This window comes from Gymnogyps californianus, chromosome 2 (assembly GCF_018139145.2).
Source record: "Gymnogyps californianus isolate 813 chromosome 2, ASM1813914v2, whole genome shotgun sequence".
Taxonomy (NCBI): Eukaryota; Metazoa; Chordata; class Aves; order Accipitriformes; family Cathartidae; genus Gymnogyps; species Gymnogyps californianus.
Window position 1 is genome coordinate 145,533,632 of NC_059472.1, and position 21,886 is coordinate 145,555,517.

General features: G+C 40.1%; 1 protein-coding gene across 1 annotated transcript in view; it reads left to right on the top strand.

Moving 5' to 3' along the window:
* Nucleotides 1-5,776: 5,776 nt before the first annotated feature.
* LOC127012580 (macrophage mannose receptor 1-like) overlaps nt 5,777-21,886 on the top strand; it is a 32,642-nt gene continuing 16,532 nt past the window's right edge. Inside the window, exons 1-18 of the mRNA XM_050890772.1 lie at nt 5,777-5,837; nt 7,556-7,954; nt 9,188-9,361; nt 10,343-10,507; nt 10,815-10,931; nt 11,856-11,999; nt 13,375-13,557; nt 13,740-13,894; nt 14,770-14,883; nt 15,612-15,727; nt 16,529-16,677; nt 17,104-17,303; nt 17,685-17,806; nt 18,546-18,633; nt 19,347-19,491; nt 19,963-19,998; nt 20,087-20,256; nt 21,076-21,143. Of these exons, the coding sequence (XP_050746729.1) occupies nt 5,777-5,837; nt 7,556-7,954; nt 9,188-9,361; nt 10,343-10,507; nt 10,815-10,931; nt 11,856-11,999; nt 13,375-13,557; nt 13,740-13,894; nt 14,770-14,883; nt 15,612-15,727; nt 16,529-16,677; nt 17,104-17,303; nt 17,685-17,806; nt 18,546-18,633; nt 19,347-19,491; nt 19,963-19,998; nt 20,087-20,256; nt 21,076-21,143 (2,606 nt within the window). The remainder of the gene's footprint in view (nt 5,838-7,555; nt 7,955-9,187; nt 9,362-10,342; nt 10,508-10,814; nt 10,932-11,855; nt 12,000-13,374; nt 13,558-13,739; nt 13,895-14,769; nt 14,884-15,611; nt 15,728-16,528; nt 16,678-17,103; nt 17,304-17,684; nt 17,807-18,545; nt 18,634-19,346; nt 19,492-19,962; nt 19,999-20,086; nt 20,257-21,075; nt 21,144-21,886) is intronic.

Genomic DNA, 21,886 nt, shown 5'->3' on the forward strand with positions numbered 1-21,886 from the left:
ATACAGCAGTTACTTTATTTTGTAGCCATTGTATAATGTGTAAAATTTCAGATCTCACAATTTGATGACCCACACTGGCGCGTGTGGGTCTTAACAAAAGAGATAATATTGACTAATTATTAAATGGAACCGTAGAAATGGATGCAATAAAGATAAAATGTAGATAGATCCACTGAAGAAGGCTCCCAAGATTTGAATTTTCTGCACCAGGTTTATTTCAAACCATGCTAATGCACAGATTCTCCAAGCTATTCAGCAAACATCTCTCTAATTCTACCATCTTTCAGGTATTCCTAGGGACCTAACTACAAGGGTAGCTGCTAGATGACAAGTCTGTATTTAGGCACATCCTCTTTGAACCATGTGGGGAAAAAATCCTTTTATGATATAATTTCAGTTCCTACGATTTCACACAACACAGAGAACCAAGTATGTAGTTCTTGTAGTTTATGTGCTCTAGGATTTAATCAGGTGAAATCTGGGGGCAGGCCTCTGGAATGGAAAAGTGTGGTTGGTGTTAACTGCCAGTGTTCTGGCTGGCCACAAGTGGGTTTGTCTGGGAGAGGTGATGAAGACTGTGGCAAAACTTCCTTCTTATCAGGACAACAGTTTCTGAGGAGAGGGAGGAACATGACCTATACATGTTCTGAAGGTTTATAGGAGGGCTGGGTGGCTGTTGGTGATGTTGGTGATCACATGTTGGTACTGCTCTCCTACAGCCTCTCAATAAGTAGCATAGGTTTGTGGGGTGTGTGCTGGAAGTCAAGAACAATTTAGCTTTACCAATGTATTAGTTACGACTGATTTTATTTCCTTTCTAAAATGGCTAGATCAGTTACCATTTATGGAAATCTTAGATTCCCCAATGTGGAATTTATATTCCTAATTTTTGTAAATCTCGTAAAATGTAAATCATGCATGCTGCCTCACTTGCATACAAAGGTTTGCAAGGCTTCATTTTGTGGTTTCAGATTTTGTTCTGTGAAATAAACAGTAACTAGTTTTGATTTTTTAAATAGTTTTTCATTTTATAGTCTTGTCTATATAAGACTCTGTAACAGGATAAAATTAAAAAGAAGATGATACAACTGTGGAGACATTCCATCCAAAATTGCGATCAAGTAATATATTGACCATATTTTCCTGAATCTGTCCTGGGATTGTCTGCTTAAAACCAAGACAAAAATGTCAGCTGAGTGATTTAGTAAAAATCTTGAATTACATATGTGTGTAGGTAAGGTGGGGAAATTTGTCCTGGAACTCCTTTTCCCTGGCTCTGCTCCCTTTCTCCCAGTTATTTCCTTGCCTCTGTTCCTACTGCTGTTTCCGTTTTTAATGCACAGTTGTTTGAGCATGTCTTTTCAAGTAGTAGTACCTCTAATGGTTCTTCATGCCACCTGAGGTGGCTTATGTGCCAGAAACCTCCTGACTGACTGATTAATGATGTTAAGGATGACGTCGTTTCAATTATATGGAGAAGTGGTGCCAGCTAGAAAGGTCTGTGAAAGGGACAGTGAAAGGCCAAGAGGCCCTGACTGGAATCCCAGCCGCACGGCACTGGCTGCTGTGCAAACACCAAAGAGGCGCCGTCTCTACCCAAAAGAAGTTCAGCCCTGTTCTGGGGCCCTGCGCAATCTTAAGGCAGTATCTGCACACCGAGTGATTCTTCCGGATAAGATTTCATCACATGTATATAAGCAAATGTATGATTGGAAAGAAAATAAAGATTGAGGGGATGTCTCATTTCTGGTGCTTTACCGTACTTATCAGGTACATCTCTACAGCTAAAAAGTGTCAGGGAGAGAATCCAGCTGCTGGAGCCTGGATAGTCCTGAACTCATTCACCCATTTATACTGCCTGAAATCCAGCATCATCTTTGAGTTGAAGAGAATTAAAAATGCCGTGCTAGTTAATAGCTGGCAGTAGGTGTAGCTGCTTCTGTGAAATGCTGTGTCTGTTCTGCTCTCCTGGCCAAATGGGGACAGAAAAAATAGAGGAGGTTCCAAATCAGCAGCTCTACTCTGAAGATGGATCTACTTGGCCTGCTCATTTTAGAAAAAGTGTGAGTGAAAAAGACTTGAAAGATTTTCAGAAGAGGAGGAAATTTAAGTTTACTGTCCCTCCTATTGCAATACAACGGAATTGAAGCAAATTGCCCATTAAAAAGAGCAAACATGGAAGCGGTGGCATTTACAGCACAGGAAATCATTACAGTTCCATGTAGTAAGCTGAAGATGAGCACTGATACACAAACTGTAATAGGAATTTTTGAATGGAAGGTAGAGAAACGAACAAGCTTGAACACTTTAAACAATATCTAATTAATATAAGATTAAATGGAAGGCTTTTAGCTAGGGACTTGTAATTATAAAAAATGGAATTTCTTGGTTTTTTGTTTCGGTGGGGTTTTTTTTGTTTGGGTTGGTTGGTTGGGTTTTTTTTTCTTTTTTTTTCCCCAGCTAGTACCTTTCAGTGATGGCAACTCATTTATTAGACTGTCTGAATACAGAGTCCGGTCCCAGGTTTTTAAAATCATCATTCCTTTGGTCATACGTGTGACAAAACTGATCATACGATTTCAAGAAAAATTGAGAGGGCAGTTTCTGATATTCTCTTTCCACACCCTCATGTTATTTCCATCTTCCCTGGACTGAGTTGTTGTGTAACGGTTTTACCAAACATCATTTGGTGATGTGGCATTATGTCCTCTTTTCCTGCTGCTAAGCTGCAATGTTCCGGACAGGTGACAGACTGCATCAAAAAAGTTTTGAAGATTGGACTGGGGAAATTATCCATGTTGCTCTGTTTGACTGAAAAAAAGCAGTGTGTCTTCTTGGAAATGATTGATATTCATATGGATGCAATATAATTTGTTACTTAATGTATTCTGATCCTTCACCAATTCTTTCAGCCATTTTCTAGTACCGGCTGCTATTCCTGTTGGGATCGGTCAGTTGCCTTAGAACCGCCCTGTTGCTCTTGTGATCTCTTATTTTGTCTCCTGAGTAGATGCCACTACTTAGGGGAGGTTTCAGGCTGTATGTTGCATAAATATACATTCACAGAGGAACTGGGATCTTGCTTTTCTGAAATATTCTTGCTGTAAAAACAAGGAAAATAATTTCTTGATAAACAAGATGAAACATAAGTGATGGATAGAAAAGCAAAGGAAATTTTTAACTGATCACTAATAATTCATAGCCATAATCCTCTGATTCTGCCAAGATTTCTTATGTTTGATCTTGGCGGTTTAGATAAATGAAAGAAAAAAAGAACATTGATTACATAGCATGAAAATATAGCGTGAAAGTGCAAGGTGCCTTATGTTGCTCTTTCAGTATGTTTTGAGCCTGTCTAGAGAAATGGAAAAGTTGTTCACTCTCTGGGTTTTTTTTTAGGCTAGAATGTTTCTACTGAGGTTCAGAGCATGTCTTTTTTTTAAAAAAAAATTGTTTTCAGTTGGAAACTGCGATTGTGCTATATGTGGGGATTCTGGGTTGAAACCTTCTCTCAAGTTATAACAGGCTAAATGATCACAAAATTCCTTTCAGATTTTAATACCAGGGTTTTTTGAAAAGGAATTATTTAACTTCTGTAGGGAAGCACCTGGTTGAACCTGGGTGGACTCACCCATGCATTTCTGTGGGCAACTGAGGAATGACTTGATGGCAATATTCGATAGCATGTAAAGGTTTGTCTCTTTGCACATTGCTACGTTTCTTGATACCCTTGTGCTTAGTTTTCGTTTCCCCTTTTCTCCAGAAGAGTTCAGACTTCAGAGAAAAGGTGGTGAATCTGCACACTGTGAGTGTAACTTCCTGCCTGGGAGCAGAGATTGCCGAAGGAACAATGCTGACTCAACACAAACCCCAGCAGCCTTTCTTCCTTGCCACTTCTAAAACGTCAGGCTGTGCCTTGCCAAGTGGAAGATGCTGGAGTGCATCTTTGCAATCTTCTGGTTTTCTTTCCCACTTTGTGGGCTGTGATGGCGTCTGCTCAGAAAAACTTACAAACACTGAGGTGAAGCTGACCTCAGTACGTTTTCCTCTTTTTCAGCCTTTCTCAGCAGATCGCCGACAACAGTCCTTCACCAAACACCAATCTTTCTTCAGAACAGAACTAGGTTTTTTTTCCCTGTTGTAATTGTACTTGTTGCCTCCTGGCAGCTTTGGAGATGCTGAGATGTTACATACAGCAGAACCACGAGACATTACATCTCTCCTGCCTAAATAATAAATAAGAGTATTTTTTCCATCTGCACATGTGGAGCTCCTGAACAAGGAAGCAAGGAAAGTTGGAAAGTTGAGGTGGCAGTCAAGCAGTCCCACATTGGGGAGTACCAGAATGCTTTACTCCAGACTCAGTGCAGCCATCTTTGCATATGCATCATAATTTACTGAGTAATTGACCATCTGCAGCTTTGTTGAGGGAGCCCTCTCTTTTCTCCCACTTTCCTCAGGTCTCAGTGTCCTTCTCAGGCTCCCATGTTCTTTCCATGTTTTTGGTCTAGCTGTACCTGCTGGCCCTCAGGTCCCACTGTTTTCTCTCACTGTTGTAATTCTTGTTCTGCTCTAATTCCTTGTGTACCTTTTTAGACCCAGTGAGTCGTCCTGAGCATCTGAGTCAGAACAATAGAAGCAGGGTCCCGCATCTTCATGTAGGTGTCCAGGGTTTTCATTGCCTGCAACAGCAGACATTTTCAGGGAAAGACCCCGAAGAGTATTTGCTGCAAATACAATATTGGGGAGGTTATCCCAAACCAGCCTTTCCTGAAGATATGGGAACTGAAATTTTTCAGAGGCCATAAGCAAAAAGGGATGTAAATCTTCCACAGGAATGCCTTTTCTCTTCCCTACCCTCTATGTTTTTCTAATTCTTTTACCTGTCATGAAGGAGAGAGCTTTTTCAAAGTAAACATCAGAATTTTGTCAGAATGCCTGGAGGGTCTGCACTTTAGGGGGTGCAAACTTTCACAGAGTAGCGGGACAAAAAATGTGGCAGTATTCCTTATCAGTTTAGTTTTCCTCTCTAGCAATAATTGAAAATCCACTATTTTCCAGTTACAGGTTCTCTTCTTCCTAGAACTGTGTGGTTTCTTTTCAGAATTTCTTCAATTGTTGCTGTCAGTTTGGGGACATTGCTCCTGCATATAGTCAGGAATGGAGCAAAAGAAGGGACAGGTGCCTCCTGAAGAACACATGTCCTATTTTCTACAGCTTTTCTCTTTTCTGTGGAACTTCAGACATGGGAAATTCTGGTTCTCTCTGATACCAAGGTCATAGTTACTTGACTTGCATGGTGTCCCAGCCAATTTTTCACAGTACTGCATTGCACTCTGGCTTTTTTCATCATTTATTGATACAGACAAATCTTCCTCTTCTTTTTTACCTTTTTCCTTTATTTCTGGTGAAGAGACGTTAATGTCACCTTTTCATAAAAATAACGATCCTGAGTTGTAAGGTATGTCTCCAAAAATCCTCACTAAAATGTTTACCTCTTAGATCTCGTATTTCCATGGAAGAGAAAAGTTTTATACAGTAAAGAAACTAGCTTAGAAAGCAAAGCTTATTCATTAATGTATTATTTCAAAATTACTCATGTGACATGATACAGTTCCTTATTTGCAGCTCAGAACTTCCCTGTATCTGTCGGGTCCTAAAAACTGAAACGGATTTGTTAATCCAGTTCAGTGCAGACAGGTTTTCTTGCAAGGCACAGATTTGGTCTTCAGCATCAATTTGAAGTGAAGGGGAGAAGGGAATGAAACATTTGGCCATGGCTGTCTACCTGCTCCTGATTTTTCTCTTTTCCTTTAGTACATCTCTTCAAATGTCTGGTAAGTCTTTGTCCTCTGATGAGTATGGAGGTTTGCAAGTTCTTTCTCATGCTTTCCTGTTGTCCTCCTTGGTGGACAGTGAGTTTAGATCTAGTCACAGCATGTAATTCGAAACAGTTTTATTCAACTCTTAAATTTGGTGGTATCTGTATATGCATTCTGTTTCCTTAACACAGTTTTCAAGGTGGTGTATGAATGAAAGAAATATGCCAACAGATGTGGGCATAACATAGACAGTGCTGATTCTTGAAAACGAGCCAGCTGAATACAGAAAAAAGCTGATCTGAAATTACTCCATTGGAGGTTAGAACAGCTCAGAAGTACAGGGCAGCATCCTCCCAGCATGCACAGAACTACTGGCTGATGTGTGCTTTGAGTTTCTTAGAGAGCTCATATAGACTATGGCATACTAATCATTGCATATTGGAGTCCTGTTTCCAAGCTGATGGCTTTAGGAAGGACCTTAAAAGCTTCTGTCTGTTAGATTTCAGACACTCCTACTGCTGAGAGGAAAACAAATGATGCTGTGTCTGCGCCTCTTTCCTGCAGGAAGCTCCCAGCTACAGAACTGCAGGAGTCCAGTGCTATCGCTTGAATGGCAGCAGGGGCTAGCCAACGCTGATCTAATCCACTACAGGAGAGTTTCTTCTGTGCATGTTTTTGGGCGAGACCAAGCTGGCTCTAACCCATCCTCTGCTAACCTTCTCAAGAACCACTGCAGCAGGAGAGCTGTGCCAGGGGAAGTGCCATCTGGCTTGTTCAGGTCCGCAGCCTTTCAGAGAAACATCACCGAGGCTGCTTGACCACTCCCTGGCAGCTCTGGGATGTGGGGGGGTTATGAAGCCCCATTTAACTCTTCCACCCCTGGCAAGAAACCTTGGGTGGCAGTGAAGCTCAATGGCACAGCAGAGCGAGTTAGATGATGTTGCTGTCGCTTAGAGGGGAGCTAAGGGATGCAAGGTGAGCTGCAAAAATGGTCAAGGTTTGGAGCAGGCTGAAGTTGTGTCCTTTTTTTGAAGCTGGTCTTAAGCACCAAAACCCTGTGGTGCAGTGTCTCACATTTCTGTTTACAAGTGTAGCTATTAATGGCACTTAAGATACTTAGCTTAACTGTGCTCAGAACTGAAGTGATGATGCTGCAAGTTGTGGCTTCCTTCCAGAGAAACTCACAAGTTGAACTCCGTGTAGAAACGAATTTTTGCACAGTTGCCAAAAATTTCCAAAATAATTAACCAAAAATGAAAAATACCCCACTTGCTTGATGAGCTGAAAAACACAATGTCATTCTGGGCCAAATATAAAAATGGTTGTATTTTGAGTATGTAAACCATTTTTAATAGCTCTAAAGCAAAAAGTCCTTTTACTTGTGAAATTAAAGCCTGTTCAATACACTGTGTGGTGGTGGAACTTTGAAGAACTCATGAAATTTAATAAAGGTCATTTTTGAATGGCATTCTGAGAACAGTGTGCTTTAAGGAGGGATATGAAGAAGAGCAATTTCTCTTGAAAGAGCTATATTTTCAGCTTCTGTGTTGCTTGCATCTTAAGAACATTTTGATGAATATCCTTCATACTGATGATTAACCTCCCTTGATTTCTTTCTCTATGGACTCTATATATTCAATTTTTTGTTGTAGCAGACTGTCAAATAGCAAGTAACTGACTTATCTCCCATGAAATGTTTCCTCAGATGTTTGCATTCTCATTTTATTTTACAGATAGCGGAATATTTTCAATCTATAATGAAGATAGCAAGCTCTGCGCCCAAGCTCAAAACTCTAGCTCAGTCATAACCACCGTTTGTGATGAGCACAATGAGTTTCAAAAGTTCAGGTGGGTCTCTGCCACGCAGCTGCTGAGCATGGCGCTCAAGCTGTGCTTGGGAGTGCTCAGCAAGGACGAGGCGGCTGCCATCACGTTGGAAACCTGTAACAGGACGAATGAGCTCCAGTGGTGGGAATGTAGAAAAGAGACGCTCGCAACCCATGGCAAGGATTTATTTTTCAACTACGGCAAAGGGAAGGGGAAGAAAATCAGGTTGTCCAAAGAATCGGGCGAAGGGAGTAGGTGGAAAATCCACGGAACTGCAGACAGCGTGTGCTCTCAGCGCTATGAGGGTGAGTACTAAAAATTAATCTCTATTTCTAGGTAACTTGACTGCCCCTATTTACAAAGCATTCCACCACCTGCTTGTCATGCAGCAACCCTTTTCTTATAGTGACATCAGTAGCAGAGCTAACTACAAATAAGGTGTAGAAATGCAAGGCAAATATGACTGTATATATTTCTGCATAACTCAGAAAGTGCAATTCTTTCAAATGACAGGATAAAATGATAAAGGCCTATGATGTAATCACAAGGGAGAATGCGAATTCTGTTTGTACAGCAACAGCAGGAGGAAATCTATGACTGTTTCAAAATATGTCTGATCAATTTGTAGAAGAAGTGGTGATTGTGTTATGTTTAAATATTTATTGTTGCTATTACTTGTTTTGACCATGTACTATCTCTAAGAACTTAATTTCTAGTTAACATAGATGTAATCCACTTTTAACAGTGTTTACCTGGTATTTCCCAGGCCCAGCAAGAAGAAAAAGTAGGAAAAAACAAAAGGAAAAACAGTGCTTAATGGTTTAGGATGCAATAAGTCCTAACACCTTGACAAAGGAACACTGGAGAGTCAGATCTCCTTTTCCTGCATTATTATCCCTCTTGGGCTATGTAGAGTGGGCATTCAGGCTCAAGTGTTCAACCTCCTTTCTGCTGTGACACTGGTAGCGTGGGAAGTTAAATAACAAGGGATGAATTTTTGCTATGCCCTACAACAGTTCCAGCTAGAGTGAAGTTTGTTCAGATAGCAGCAAATTAGACTGCATAGAGATGGGAGGGTCACTTTCCAGCAGAGTCACTTGCAACTTTAAGATATAACTTCCTCTCATGAAGACTAATAAAAACATTCTTATATCTCCTTTCCAAGCCTCTTCAACCATACAGGAAAAAAAAAAAAAAGAACCTAAACATCATCCAAGGACAGATGTATGTATGCAATGGGAGAAGCTGGATCACGAGCATGTCTGAGACAGTAGTCCAGGTAGCAATGAAAAGAAAAAGATAGACAGAAATTAGTCTGAGGGCCAATTAAGGGTTGTTTGAGAGTCTTAATTCTGAATATCTTGCCATAGTCATACCTGATTGGCACAACAGCTTTGGAAGGCTCTGTAGTAATGAAGTACTGATGTGTTGAGCTCTTGCACAACTCAGCTGTGTCCATGGAGAGCTGCCTATGAGCAGGCACTGTGGTGAACATCTGATACCAACTGACTACTATTGACCTATGTTTTTCTCCACAGATATCTATACACTGGGAGGAAATGCCTTTGGTGCTCCTTGCGTGTTCCCTTTTAAGCTCAATGGTAAATGGTACACTGAGTGCATCCCTTGGAGTGAAGATGCAGGCTCTCTCTGGTGTGCAACTTCTTCAGATTTTGATAAAGACCAATTTTTTGGATATTGTCCACTAAAAGGTAATTTATTTCTAAAGATTTCAGGAAAGGCACTAAGCAAAAATTTCATCCACTCTAATGGTCAAAATCTCCTTGGGATGCAGAAGTAGCATTGGTCTGCGAGCTGCATTCTGGCTAGCCTAGTTCACTGGTGAGCTATGCAATGATAAAATGAGGTATCTGCTCTCACTGTTTCTCCAGCAGAGATGAGGAGCGGTCCTACAGTGCTCCCGAGACTGGTACATATGGGGAGTATTCTGAGGGTGGTGACTGGGACTGATGGAAAAAGGAAAATAAAACCCCTAGGACTAGGTGAGAAGAAAGTCAAGGCAAATGAAAGGCAGAAAGAAATGCAATGGATAAGGAAGGTGAGATACAGGGAAGTGGGAGACAGCTGTGTATCATAGGATGGAGCAGAGAACAGGAAGGCTGGAGCGAATGGAAGGGTGCAGGACACGGGCAGTGACCTTCACCTGTCTTCGGCGCTCCGGTGCTCCTCACACCTACAAATCATCCAACACAGTTTTCCAACAACCCCAGCACAAATTCCCTACCCCTTCACCCCCACTTCACATCTGATTGATTGGAAACGATCATTTCTGTCATGTTGGGAGGTCCGGGAGAGCATAAGAGGGGTCCCAAGGTAAGAAATGGGTGTGGAGACCAAGATTTTCTGCATGGGGAACACAGAAATACGTGTGTGTGGGTAGAATATATCAGTGAGTAGGTTAATGTGGACTGAACTGCGAGAGAAGTAGATGAGTTATATAAATAAAAAGAAACAGTCAATGTAGAAAAATTAGGTTTGTGAGGAGGAATAATTCCTTCTGTGTTTAATGTATTATTAATAATGATCAGACAAAGTATATTTAAGTGGGGCAAACTATATGTAAAAAATTAGCAAATCATACAGTTACATAGTTTTGGCCTGCAATGAAGATTTTATTTTCTGTGTTAGCAAGTATGATTATCTTGTCAAGTTGCTGTTATTGTGTTTTATAGACACCATCCACAATGACCTTTGGAAAACAAATCCTGTGACAGAAACCCACTATCAGATAAACTCGGAGTCACTTTTGACATGGCACCAAGCAAGAAAAAGCTGCCAGCAGCAGAATGCAGAACTACTAAGTATCACAGACCTTCATGAAGAAATGTATTTATTAGGTAAAGTAAAAAAAAACCCAAAACAAATTAATGCATAAAATGTAGGTCAGCTCCAAGAACTTTAACATGGATACTTATAAGACCTTGTGAAAATAGGTCTTAGTGACGTTCTTACAAAAGCTTGTCCCTTTCTCACAAAAAAATGTATTAAAATAGTGGAAAAAACTTAACCTATATTAAAAAAAGATGTCTACTATGACACTTTTTATTTTTCGATGCTTTAAAATTTTATTTGAAGCTTTATTGAATAACTTACAAAATCAGAGGCATTTAATAACTTGACTGTTTGTTTCTTTTGGCCATTTAGGGCTCACTAGTGACCTGGGTGTCAATGCGAAGCTCTGGACTGGTCTTTTCAGTGCACTTGACAGTGGCTGGCAATGGATTGGGGGCAGTCCTTTCAGATACCTAAACTGGGCTCCAGGTAAGTGCACTTTTCTGAAATGATGATCAGCGTCTGGGCCAAAATTCTCTTCTCTTTCCCAAATTCCTGTTACCTAATTCCTTTCGTTTCACAGAATTTTCACGTTACAGGGGATTATGGGAAAGGTAGGATATTACAGTAATAGGGATCACACCAGAGATGGATCAACATTAATTCTGAATTTCCCAGAAAAAGCAGATAGCTCATCCAAGAAAGCAGTTAAAAACAAATATCTACACCTCATTCTATTTTTTTTTTTCCATCCACAATTTTCTCATCAGGCATATTATTCAATCCAAACAAAAATACCTCATGAAAAATGATATAAAGAGGATTTAAAGAAAAGAGAAAAAAAATAAAGAGAAACATTGCATAAAAAATATTTTCAATTGTTCTCAGTTACTGCTTATGACAGTTACCTGATGTACTTTATCTTAATAAGTTTCCACTCTTTTCTTAGGATCTAAGTCACCATCTTGCATGTTGCCATGTTACGTATTTTCATAATAGTTGTCGTGACTACAGGGAAATCCAAAGGGCGAGCACTCCTGTGGAATTAAATACGCATTTCATGTCCAGTGTTCAACAGTAAAGGATGTTGAGTTGTTTGCAATATTACCACCCCATAAGGAATTGTGTCTTAGATGAACTTTTATAAAGCTTTTTTCTGTATGCTGCTGTACTTCAAATACACTGAATTTCTTCTTAACCAGTGCATGGGAGAAGAGGGGCAAGTCTCATGTTTGAAATGTCGTCCTTCTTGGCCATCCCAGTGGTGCTCCCTTGTCGCCTCTCTTGGGAATTATCACTCTAAAGAATAATACGCCAGTGGCTTTGCAGCTGCAAAAGACTTGCGCGTTCCCTCCTGTGATGAGGTGAAAATTTTCAGTGTTAACAGAGGGATTCTGTGCCTCTTTCCTAAAGGAAATCCCGCTGTGGAATCTGGAAAAATATGTGGGACCTTCCAAGGTAGGAATGGCAAATGGGAAAACCAGGTGTGCGATCGGAAACTGGGATATATCTGCCAAAAGAGAAACTCCTCCTTAGATTCCTCCACTATTGCCTCAGGTAAGTTGGTCAAAAAATAAGGCTATTTTTGCAGTGAGTGAGAAATACTGGGAGGGTGCCATATACGAAATGACAAAATATTGTCGAAACAGAAGGATTACACTTGTTGACCTGGGTCAAACACTGAGAAGACTTTAATTTTGTGGCTCATTTTAAAGATGATGTCTAGATGTTGTTCATCATTTTGAAAAGATCGCAGGGTACTAAAGAAGGCAGGATTATGTGTTTAGTCATGTTATCCGGATCACGAAATACTGATGAATATCCTGTGCTCTGAAAAATACACTGAAGATGTGTCCTGCTAAAAGATGTGAGTGAGAGTTCATGCTCCCCCTGCTCTCTCTGACCCTTTTTGCTCTGGTCTGAAAGGAAAAATTCAGAATATGGGGCTGACACCTGTTCCCCATTGAGTTCCCATTCCACCTGAGGCAGACTAGGTCTTATCTATGTGAAGAAAAAGGTGTGCAGTTATTTCACCTGGGAATTCCCAGCATGCAACTAACTCTACAGTAACTTCCTCGGCTACATATATGCTAGTATATAAGATTATTCTCTGGCTCAGGAGATGAATGGCACATCATAGCTGGTATCCTGTACATTCTGGCTGCATCCAGACAGCTCACTGGGAATGGTTTCTGACCCGTGCTAACCTCCAAACCATGCCTGGATATTGTTTAGGGGAATGCAAGTTTGCGCAGGTCAGAACCATGTCCAGGGAGCATGGAACAATGTGGTTGATCACACATCAATGTTGGGCACGCATCCTGCCTTCTTCAGCTTACTATGTAGGTGCAGACCATGTGAACTTTCAAAGCAGTGGAAGATGATTGGCCATACTAAATTCACACCAAGAAATAGCCGCTGAACAAAGTGTGCGGCATTTCTGTGCAGCTGGGATTTCTGACATGTCTGGTATAACATAAATGTGTCTGGGCTCTCTGATATATGATTTGGGCTGTGCAGGAGCTCCAGCTGACTCCCGAGCACCTGGTGTTTCCAGAGAAAAAATATACAAAATCTCCAAAATTCACCAAGGTAAAGTCTCTATCAGGAAAAGAGGCCTTTTTCTGTAAAACATGGCTGTACCCAGAGCCTCACTGAGGGGGATTTAACATGGAGTTGTGCCCTGCAAGTTTGCATGCCTAATTACTTAGTATTTATTTAATCCTGTAAAAGCGTTTTTTGGTAGCTCCCAGCACAATTGGGATGGAAAAATCTGTTTTGTATTCTTTGTGATCGTCAGACTTTTGCTTCTCTCCTCTGCCAGTATGTGCTCCAATATTTCAAATTCATGTCAGTACAGGTCATTTTCTTTTTGATTAAAAGAAAGCACTGAACAGGACTGCTCATTAATTGTTTGAAATAATTTTTTCAGGTGACCTAAAGCCTTTTAAGTGCCCCAGGGAGTGGGTGGCCTATGCAGGTCATTGCTATAGAATTTACAGAACACCCAAAATATGGAAAGAAGCCCAGTCTTCCTGTAGAAAAGAAGATGGAGAGCTGGCGAGTATTCATACTATTGAGGAGTACAGTTTTACAGTGTCTCAGCTTGGGTACAGTGAGTATTCCTTCGGGTCGCTTTTTTATCTGGAATTATACTGTTGCTATTATTCATTCAATCATTGTAACCATGATCTTAAATGTTTTTTAAAAAGTTCTTCTTCAGTCAAAAGTGGGTGTGAGATGCGATTGTTCCATTTTAAGACATATCCATACTTACAATTACCTTTGTGTCCCTAGAGCCAGATGATGAGCTGTGGATTGGTCTAAATGACTTCAGGGTTCAAATGTATTTTGAATGGAGTGATGGGACACCTGTGACTTATACCAAATGGCATCACGGAGAGCCGATCCACACACGGAATAAGGCAGACTGCATTGTTATGAAGGGAGAGGTAAAAATCCCTCTCCCACCTTCATGCTTTCTTCTGTCCTTTGTACCTCCAAAAAGGAAAACATCTGTGACAAAAAAATGAAAAAAAGTAAAAAAGCACAAGGGTTTTAAAGGTTTTTATGAACTTGGTTTAATTCAGAATATTTTAGTGTGGAGGGAGACTGGAGACCAGATCCAGGAAGGTGTATGGTGGAGCACCAGAAGCAGTGCACTGCGCTGAGACTTGGTCTGCTCTGCAACAGTTACGATAAATCTCCCATCTGAAATTGGCTGAAGTAACTCATCATCCACATTCAACATGGCTGATCATAGCTGCATAGTATGATTCTTGGAGCAGGGACTTCCTCATGTTTCCCCTAAAACACCTAAAATATAGGTTTATTAGAGCTACTTTGGAGGCTCATATTGCCGGAGGCATAAAAAATTAGGCACAAAAAATTCTATCTTGTTTTGTAGTCAGCATAAAATGACATATAATACTATGGAAAAAGACTTAAGAAATACATTTTTCATATTTTATGTTTAGTTTATCCAGCATTTCCTTGCTATTGTCATCTGATTATGCGAACATAATAAATACTATGCTGGTGAGAATAGAGTGGAACAGCATGTTTCCTTCCTGCTCTCATCAGCCACTGAATCTTTAAGACATGCAACCCTCATTCTCACACCTCTGAGGAAATGTGGCCCTTACTGTCTTTATTGTGTTCCCTATTTGGGAGTTTTGGAGGAAGGAGCAAGGCAAGGAAGAGAGCCGAAATAGCCTTAGCCATATGAAGAGAGAAGGGTTCTCTCTGAGGATGGTGAATATTCCTGTTGGATCTGGATTTTCTCTAGATTTCACTTCTCTTTGTGGTTTCTTCTTACCATGCTCAGGATGGATCCTGGGCTAACAGTGCTTGTGAAATGAAACTCGGTTACATCTGTAAAAGGAAACCTTTGGCAGAAGAATCAGGGGGAGACGAGGTTACTTACCCAGGCTGCCAGAAAGTAAGTGTAAAACAAAAGCAGTGAAAGGTTGTTGCATCTTACTTTCACTCCCATGATGGTGAGTATCACAGAAGTCAATTATTTTGACTGTTCTTGGTGGAGCCCTAGAAAACTGTTAATTTTGTATGTACTGATACTTCTTAGACTAATGGGGAAATTTTTTCTTTCTTTAATCAAAATGTAGGTCAACCTCTTTTTCCATTCCCTTACATGCGCACTTCATTCAGCTCTCTCCTAGTGCAGAACCGGTCACTTCACCCATAAAAGCCGCTCTCTGCAGAGCGTGTCAGTATTTTTTCATGCTGTAACTCACTGGTCTTGGGTGGCACACAGCCTTCTCAGTTCAATCAATCCATCACAGGAGGCAGGAATATTTGAGCCGACTGTTTTGCAGATTGTTTGTAGCCTCTTGCAACAGCTACACTTACACAGCGAGAAGGCAGAGCAGGCTTTACACAAGGAGCTGCAAAGTGGCTGTGAGTGTGCTTGCCAGCTCCAAGTCATAACCATGGCTCACTGCTCACAAAGACCTCTTGTGTGTCCTTTATCAAGGGGCAAGACACAGAGTTGTGGTTACAAAAGCTATGTTTGATTATCCTCTTCGTTTCTTCTCATGGCTTGTGAGATTAATTTTGACTTGGGGTGTGGTATTAACGTGGCTTTTGGAAGTGTACTGCGCTACGCAATCTGACAGCCCCTCCGGGCATATCTGCTGTTGACACTGACAGGGCTGGATGAAGCATGGCTTTTACTGTTACTCCGTGGGGCAGTTACCAGCAACATTTTCAGAAGCAAAACAAATCTGTAAAGAAAACAAAGGTTACCTGGCTACTGTGACAGACAGGTATGGAAACATAATTCTTGTCCGTTCATACGTGCAACCAGGATTGAAGGGTCAAACAGAAATCTCTTCTTACTTTGCAGTTATTCATAGTGTCTAGTGTGACACTGCTCCCTTGCTGGAAAATTTATGGTAGAACTGAACAAGTATTACAAAATACATCAGGGGCTTGTATGTTATCAATACAAACATCCAAGCCATTGCTACTACACACCTACACTGTTGTTGACTCCAGGAATTAAAAAATTGAGTCAACCCCCCAACAACCCCAGATTGCCAGATTGTTTTAAAACTTATTGAACTAAAATAAACAGATAAACATGGAAGTATTTATTTCTTCTGGATTTGAGCTTTTCAGCCCTTTCTTTGCAACAGGGAGATCTGGAAACTTACACTTTTTAGAATAAAAGTAGATTTTTTCCCCCAGAGTAACAAGATTTAAGGATCTAGACCTTATCATAAAGCTCAGTAAAACAGTAGCATTTATTTATACAGAATGAATAACGTGCATTAACACAAGTATTGTTTGGCTTTTGTTGTTCATTGTGCAGTACAAAAGGAGAATAGAATCACTGTAAATTCTAAACATGATTTACATTACCAAAATATAAAATAAAAATTAATTTATATGACAATTAGAACTATAAAAGTAAGATCATGACCCATGCTTCAATCCATACTTATCTTTTCCCACATATTAACAAATCACCTTAACTTTACCAGATTTGCTACAATAAACTGTTTGAAGAAATGAACAAATTAAGATAAAATGTGATACATCAGTTTGGTACTTACTCTTCACAGATATGAACAAGCTTTTTTGACTTCTGTAACTGGATTCAATCCGGCAAAGTATTTCTGGATTGGTCTCTCAGACACGGAGGAGCAGGGGACGTTCAGGTGGGCCAGTGGGGATGCGGTCACCTTCACTCACTGGAACGCAGGAATGCCCGGTATGTGCCATGGGACCCACCAAGTTTCTGCTCTGGGGACCCAAGAAGTGAGGGTTTGAAAGCTAAAAAGTGGTTAGAAACTCTTCTGGCATAAAGTGGCAGAACGACAGTGCAACTTTCGTTTGCACTACAGGGATTAAATGAGGGATCGTGGTAACTCCTTCCAGTAGACCACCTGGGACTGCATGTGTCTGTTGGTATTATTTGCTCTTTGTTGTGTGATGGTTTTGATAAGTGATTCATAGTATAATGTAAAAGAAATTTGATAAAATTTCTTTTTATTATTTAACGGAAATGCACATGAGCTACTGTGAGCTATTGGCATCCAAACGCAGTGGGGACAGGTTACTCTTCAGTAAGTAGCATATGCTTTGAGAAGATACAGCCATTTATCAATAAGGTTTAAAAATTTTATGTTTCATGAAGGAAGGGAGTCAGGCTGCGTGGCCATGATAACAGGAACTTCAGCTGGATTATGGGATATTTTGAACTGTGAAGAAACAAACATGTTTCTCTGCAAGCAGCTGGTGGAGGGAGTGACCCCCCCTCCTCCTCCAACGACAACCCCTCTCCCATCGTGCCCAGAGGGATGGCAATCCGTTCCTCAGAGCAGCTCCTGCTTCAAAGTAGGTGTTTACTTTCTGAATGCAAATGCTTGTCATTTCAAATGAGAATATGTTTCGTGTATGCATGGAAGGTGGCTTTTACCCTGCCTCTCTGATAAGTAGTCTGTGGCAATGTGTCTCCAGCCATCCCCAGGTGGTGTGGCTGGGAAGAGCTGGAAAGTGCTGTATGTAGGTTGAAGTTTGGAGTCACAGGGACTCCGAGATGATAGGAAAAGCAAAGTTGCAATAATCAAATTTGATAGATGACCACAGCTTATGGTTGCACAATTAAATAGTGATAAAACTAGAGACCAGGAGACCAGAAGAAAGATAGAAGCCCAGAATTCTGTTTCTAAATTTCTGTAATACTCAGCCCAGTATTTAGTTGTCCACTTTTTATAGATTTTTCAGGGAGGAAGGGAGAAAATGCAAACATGGTTTGGTGCAAGAGATTTTTGCAGAGCCATCGGAGGAGATCTGGCATGTATCCACAGTGAAGAAGAACAAAACCTAATAGCTGGCTTGTAAGTATCTGCACAGTCCATCGTTTAAATGTAGGAAAAAAAAACATTTAAGAAATGACCTTTCTGAAAGACATAAAGGATTTCTGGTGATCAATTTCTACTTTGCAAAGATGGCAGAAGGAAATGGGTAGAAAGAGGTGAGCAAAACGGTTTCTTGGCAGGCCTCTGGGAAGGTGGTGCTATGTATTGAAGTAGCCTGAACTTACACAAGAATGAAAGAAAGATCATCAAAATTAGTTTCAACTGAGTTTAGTTCAAAAAGATAAAACTGATCTTTCTAGCTCATTTGTAGTTGATCAGTAGATGGAATACTCTTGATTAAAGGAATAGTTTGTGCTGCTTTCTTCCTTAGTTAAGGGGAAAAATTGAGAGACTGAGGAAAGCCTGACCTATTGATGTGATTAGATAAATGTTTAAATCAAGCCTATGACTACAGACAGGTCTGAATTTGGATGCTTAAGCTACTTGGTGGAACCAAGACTTTAAAATATATTTTCATTTAACTCAGTATTCATGGACTCATGACACCTGTGATCTTGCCCATGAAGCTCTGTGTTTCACTACTTCCTGCCACATGCAGTGCCAGGATGTTTTTCCCCACATGACAACTGAATGATTACTTTATATGACTGTCTCAAATGATACTTCAGGCATCAAAACACTGAAAATAATGTAATGATATACATTCTCCTTCTCTGTTTCACACTGTGTCTGATTGTCTATATTTGTAATCATTCAGAAAGAGAGATTTTCTTCACTTATCTTACTGGATGGGTTTAAGTGCCTTGGACTCCGACAACGGATTTATATGGAGTGATGGCTCACCAGTGAGTAAATAATTTATTGTTCCAGCTTTTTGTCTCATTTTCCATGTATATCTTGGCAGACAGCTCTCACAACTCCTCCTATACAAGCCGCAAGTGACCTTAAGTCTTTACTACCCGATTCTACTCTAGGAATTAGTTTTTATCTTTTGATAGTTCATCATTATAGATAACAGCATGACATTTAGAGTTATGAAATAACACCAAAGGTGATGGAATATCTCTCTTGATCTAAGCAAATCTGGTTGTACTAATCTCTATATTCCCATTTGTCATTTACTGTTAGAAATAATTTTGTATGTCTACACAAGCTAGGCTTTGTTGCCCTTGCCGTCTTAAGTAGATCAAGGTCTGCAAGGCCCAAGTCCATATGGCAGCACTGATGGACTGTCTCAGGTCAAAACATCAGAGCAGGATAACCGACCCAGGGATCAGAGGACGGTACTTAGATACTTCTTTCTAGAGCTTGACAGAAGAACTTAATCTCTGCTGATAACAGAGGGCAACAACTTCTTGGCTTACTAACATGGCTTATAAATACACAGACGAATCATTACGCTATGCAAGGGTCATTTCCTTCTCCTTACAAGGTCTGGCACCAAAGCACAAGACGGACCATGAAATCAAATGAAGTACATTCTTCTTTAACAGGATGATATAAGACAATTGTTTCACTTTAAAAGGAAAATAGTGACAACGCTGTGTTTCCACTATAGGTAAATTTTGAAAAATGGGCAAATGGAGAACCAAACAATTATGATGGAAATGAAAAATGTGGCGTGTTTAATGGCTACAATAATATGAACTGGAATGATTTATTTTGTGAACATATGCAGGACTATGTTTGCCAAATAAAAAAAGGTAAGATAACTTTCTTCCTTAAGCAACTTTTAGAGGCAGATAAGAACATCCTTTCCAGGTCAGATCACGCTATCTGCACGTATTAGAGCCAGCTGTGCCATCAAGCACAATGAAACACTTAATACATTTTAATTTAAATAAAAGCAGTTGAAAACTATGAATTCATCCATGAGATACACGTGTAAGTTTGGAATGTATATGCAGCATGTTGAGGAAGTGAAATACAGCAGCCTGAAGTTGGGCATAGTTTCTGTAATCTTAACTTGTGATCAGGTCTAACATGGTATTTTGCTGAGTGTAACACCTTTTTTTCAGATATTCTGAGAAATTCTGTGACAAAAATAAGCATACTGAGTAACTCTTAAGATTAAGTTTATTACTTGGAATTAAAATGCTAACAACTGTATAAATATATTTAATTGAGAGATGTCTGAGAAACATAATATACTCAGATATTGATTTACATTGCAGGAGCATCACTGAAACCAGAGCCTACTTCCACATTCAGTAAGTCTTGTACTTCCAATAACAGAAATAAATTAACATATAATGATGTTAATTTCTATTACAGAATGCTTAATGTTTTACCTTGCAGATTATGAATATGTTGTTAGTGAAGATGACTGGATAATATATAATCACAAGGAATACTACTTCAGCAAGGAACCAATGCCTGCGGAAAAAGCCAGGGACTTTTGCAAGAAGAATGGTGGTGATCTTGCTGTCATTGAGAGTGAAAGTGAAAAAAATTTTCTTTGGAAATACGTAAGAAACATGTTTTACTTAAAAAATGCACTGTTCTGTTCTCCACTGAGGCACCTTTTTCAGCTGGCTTGTGAAATATTAGAAAGTGGTCCCCATCATAAAAAAAATCAGTGCCACCTTTCATGGGCTTATGTGCTTAGGAGCTTTACCATAATCATTATTTTGATAAATTGCCACATGTAGACAAATCCTCAGCTTCTTTTCAAGAATGCTCTCAGGGTGCAACTTTCAAAAACTTTGCTCTGTTTAGCTGAAAGCTACAATTACTCTTCACATAAGTCAAGAAAAGCTTTTTCCCTTTATTTGTCAAAACAGATTTCAGATTTTCAGTAAAAGGTTTAAGCCAGAGTATTTTCTAATAGGAAGAGAATAACCTGATGATGATATACTTTTTTGGAAATAGTTTTGTACTATTAAAACCAAATGATTCCATCCTTTCCTCCACATGACTAAGTACTAAACCCCACCATTTACTTGTAGCCTTTCGGCAAATTCTCACTATGCTTTCCTAAAACTCTTAAAAATATTGTTTTATTTTACAGCCTGCTTAAGAGGTCATTCTTATCTTCTTAACATAGCTTTTTGCTCCATTTCTTTTTCATCCCATTCTGCTTTTTTTTTTTTTTAATTTAAATACTGCAAATTGAAGGAAAATTTTGCATTTTGCAGTTCAGGCACATAATCCCAGCAACTCACTGCACATCATTGCATACTACGCAATTGTACAACTGAAACTAAAATGTTTTCTGAGAGCTTGCTTATTTTATTTGAAATCTGTTTTCTTACAGCTCATTAAAATCCTTATTTTTTGTCTTTTAGACTTTCTATAAAGACTGGGGAAATAATTTTTATATTGGCTTAAGCGTGAGTCTTGACAAGACATTCCGGTAAGTAAAAACAAATTAAGTTTGTTGGACTTATAATATGGATATTTGGCATGGCTGTCTGTAAGAGACTGTTGAAGTTCAATGACTGACACAACCTGTCTACAGCCATGTCTTGACATAAAGTTTTAAAATACGATTCTGCTCCTCAGGGGAGCACTTCTCCCATAAAATTTTCACTATCTATTTCCCCTTCTTTTGGTTTGATACTCTGCTTTTGTATTGTGAAGCTCAGATGTTCACTCACAGTCAGTGCAGTGTCATTCCCTTTTCCTTGTTAGATGAAAGACAAAATTGGTTGGAGGTCTCTAGGATGTTCCAGATGGTACTTGCAGACATTACTGAATATTCAAACTATCACAGAAAAAGAACCCTCAAAACCTGCAGTGAGAGGCATCATGGTGGTTTTTAGAGGTGAAATATCAATACTACAGAACCCTTGTCTGGAAGGTAATTTCCAGATGGTTGTACTGTCAGAGCCCAGGGCAGGACAGCTTCAGGCTACATGGAGTCATTACTCTTCTACAAACGTCTTTGGATACAAAGTGCCCCGGGAATGTCCTAAACCTCCCCTGGAGCCTTAGATGAGTTACAGACACATGTCTCCTGTGGCATGGCATGGCGTGGCGTGGCGTGGCGTGGCGTGGCCTGGCCTGGCCTGGCCTGGCCTGGCCTGGCCGGCCCGGCCCGGCCCGGCCCGGCCCGCCCGGCCCTCCCTCTGCCCACCCCACCTGCTGCTTCTTTTT